Source organism: Plasmodium gaboni (assembly GCF_001602025.1).
Source record: "Plasmodium gaboni strain SY75 chromosome Unknown, whole genome shotgun sequence".
NCBI lineage: Eukaryota > Apicomplexa > Aconoidasida > Haemosporida > Plasmodiidae > Plasmodium > Plasmodium gaboni.
In genome coordinates, this window is record NW_017385575.1 from 1 (window position 1) to 371 (window position 371).

At 27.8% G+C, this 371-nt stretch overlaps 1 protein-coding gene across 1 annotated transcript; it reads right to left on the reverse strand.

Moving 5' to 3' along the window:
* Positions 1-371, reverse strand: PGSY75_0042400 (putative EMP1-like protein; the record flags this gene model as incomplete). Its single annotated transcript, XM_018783540.1, has 1 exon — positions 1-371. A coding segment is annotated over one exon (371 nt), but the record flags the coding sequence as incomplete, so codon positions are not given.

A 371-nucleotide genomic window follows, 5' to 3' on the forward strand; every position in this document is an offset into this window, starting at 1 on the left:
TTTATTTCTTTCAAATCGTTTAAATCACACTCACAATCTACACAATTATTTCTTATATATTGCTGAGGAGTTTCTTCAGGTGGTTTAGTAGTAGCAGAATTAATTGCATTTTTAATCTTATCATATTTTTTAGATAAGCCATTCCAATCATTATTTCGATACCTAAACCAATTTTCATAATCCATAAATAATCGTTTACATTCTATATCTGATATATCAACCGTAGTTGCATAGTTTTTTCCATCAACTATATCTTTACATTTTGTATTAATTATACGTGATTTAATTAATTTTTCTTTACAGTATTGCTGGGACCATTCAGTTAACCATCTCAAAAACTGAGGAATCTCATCTTCCTTAGGTAATGTACA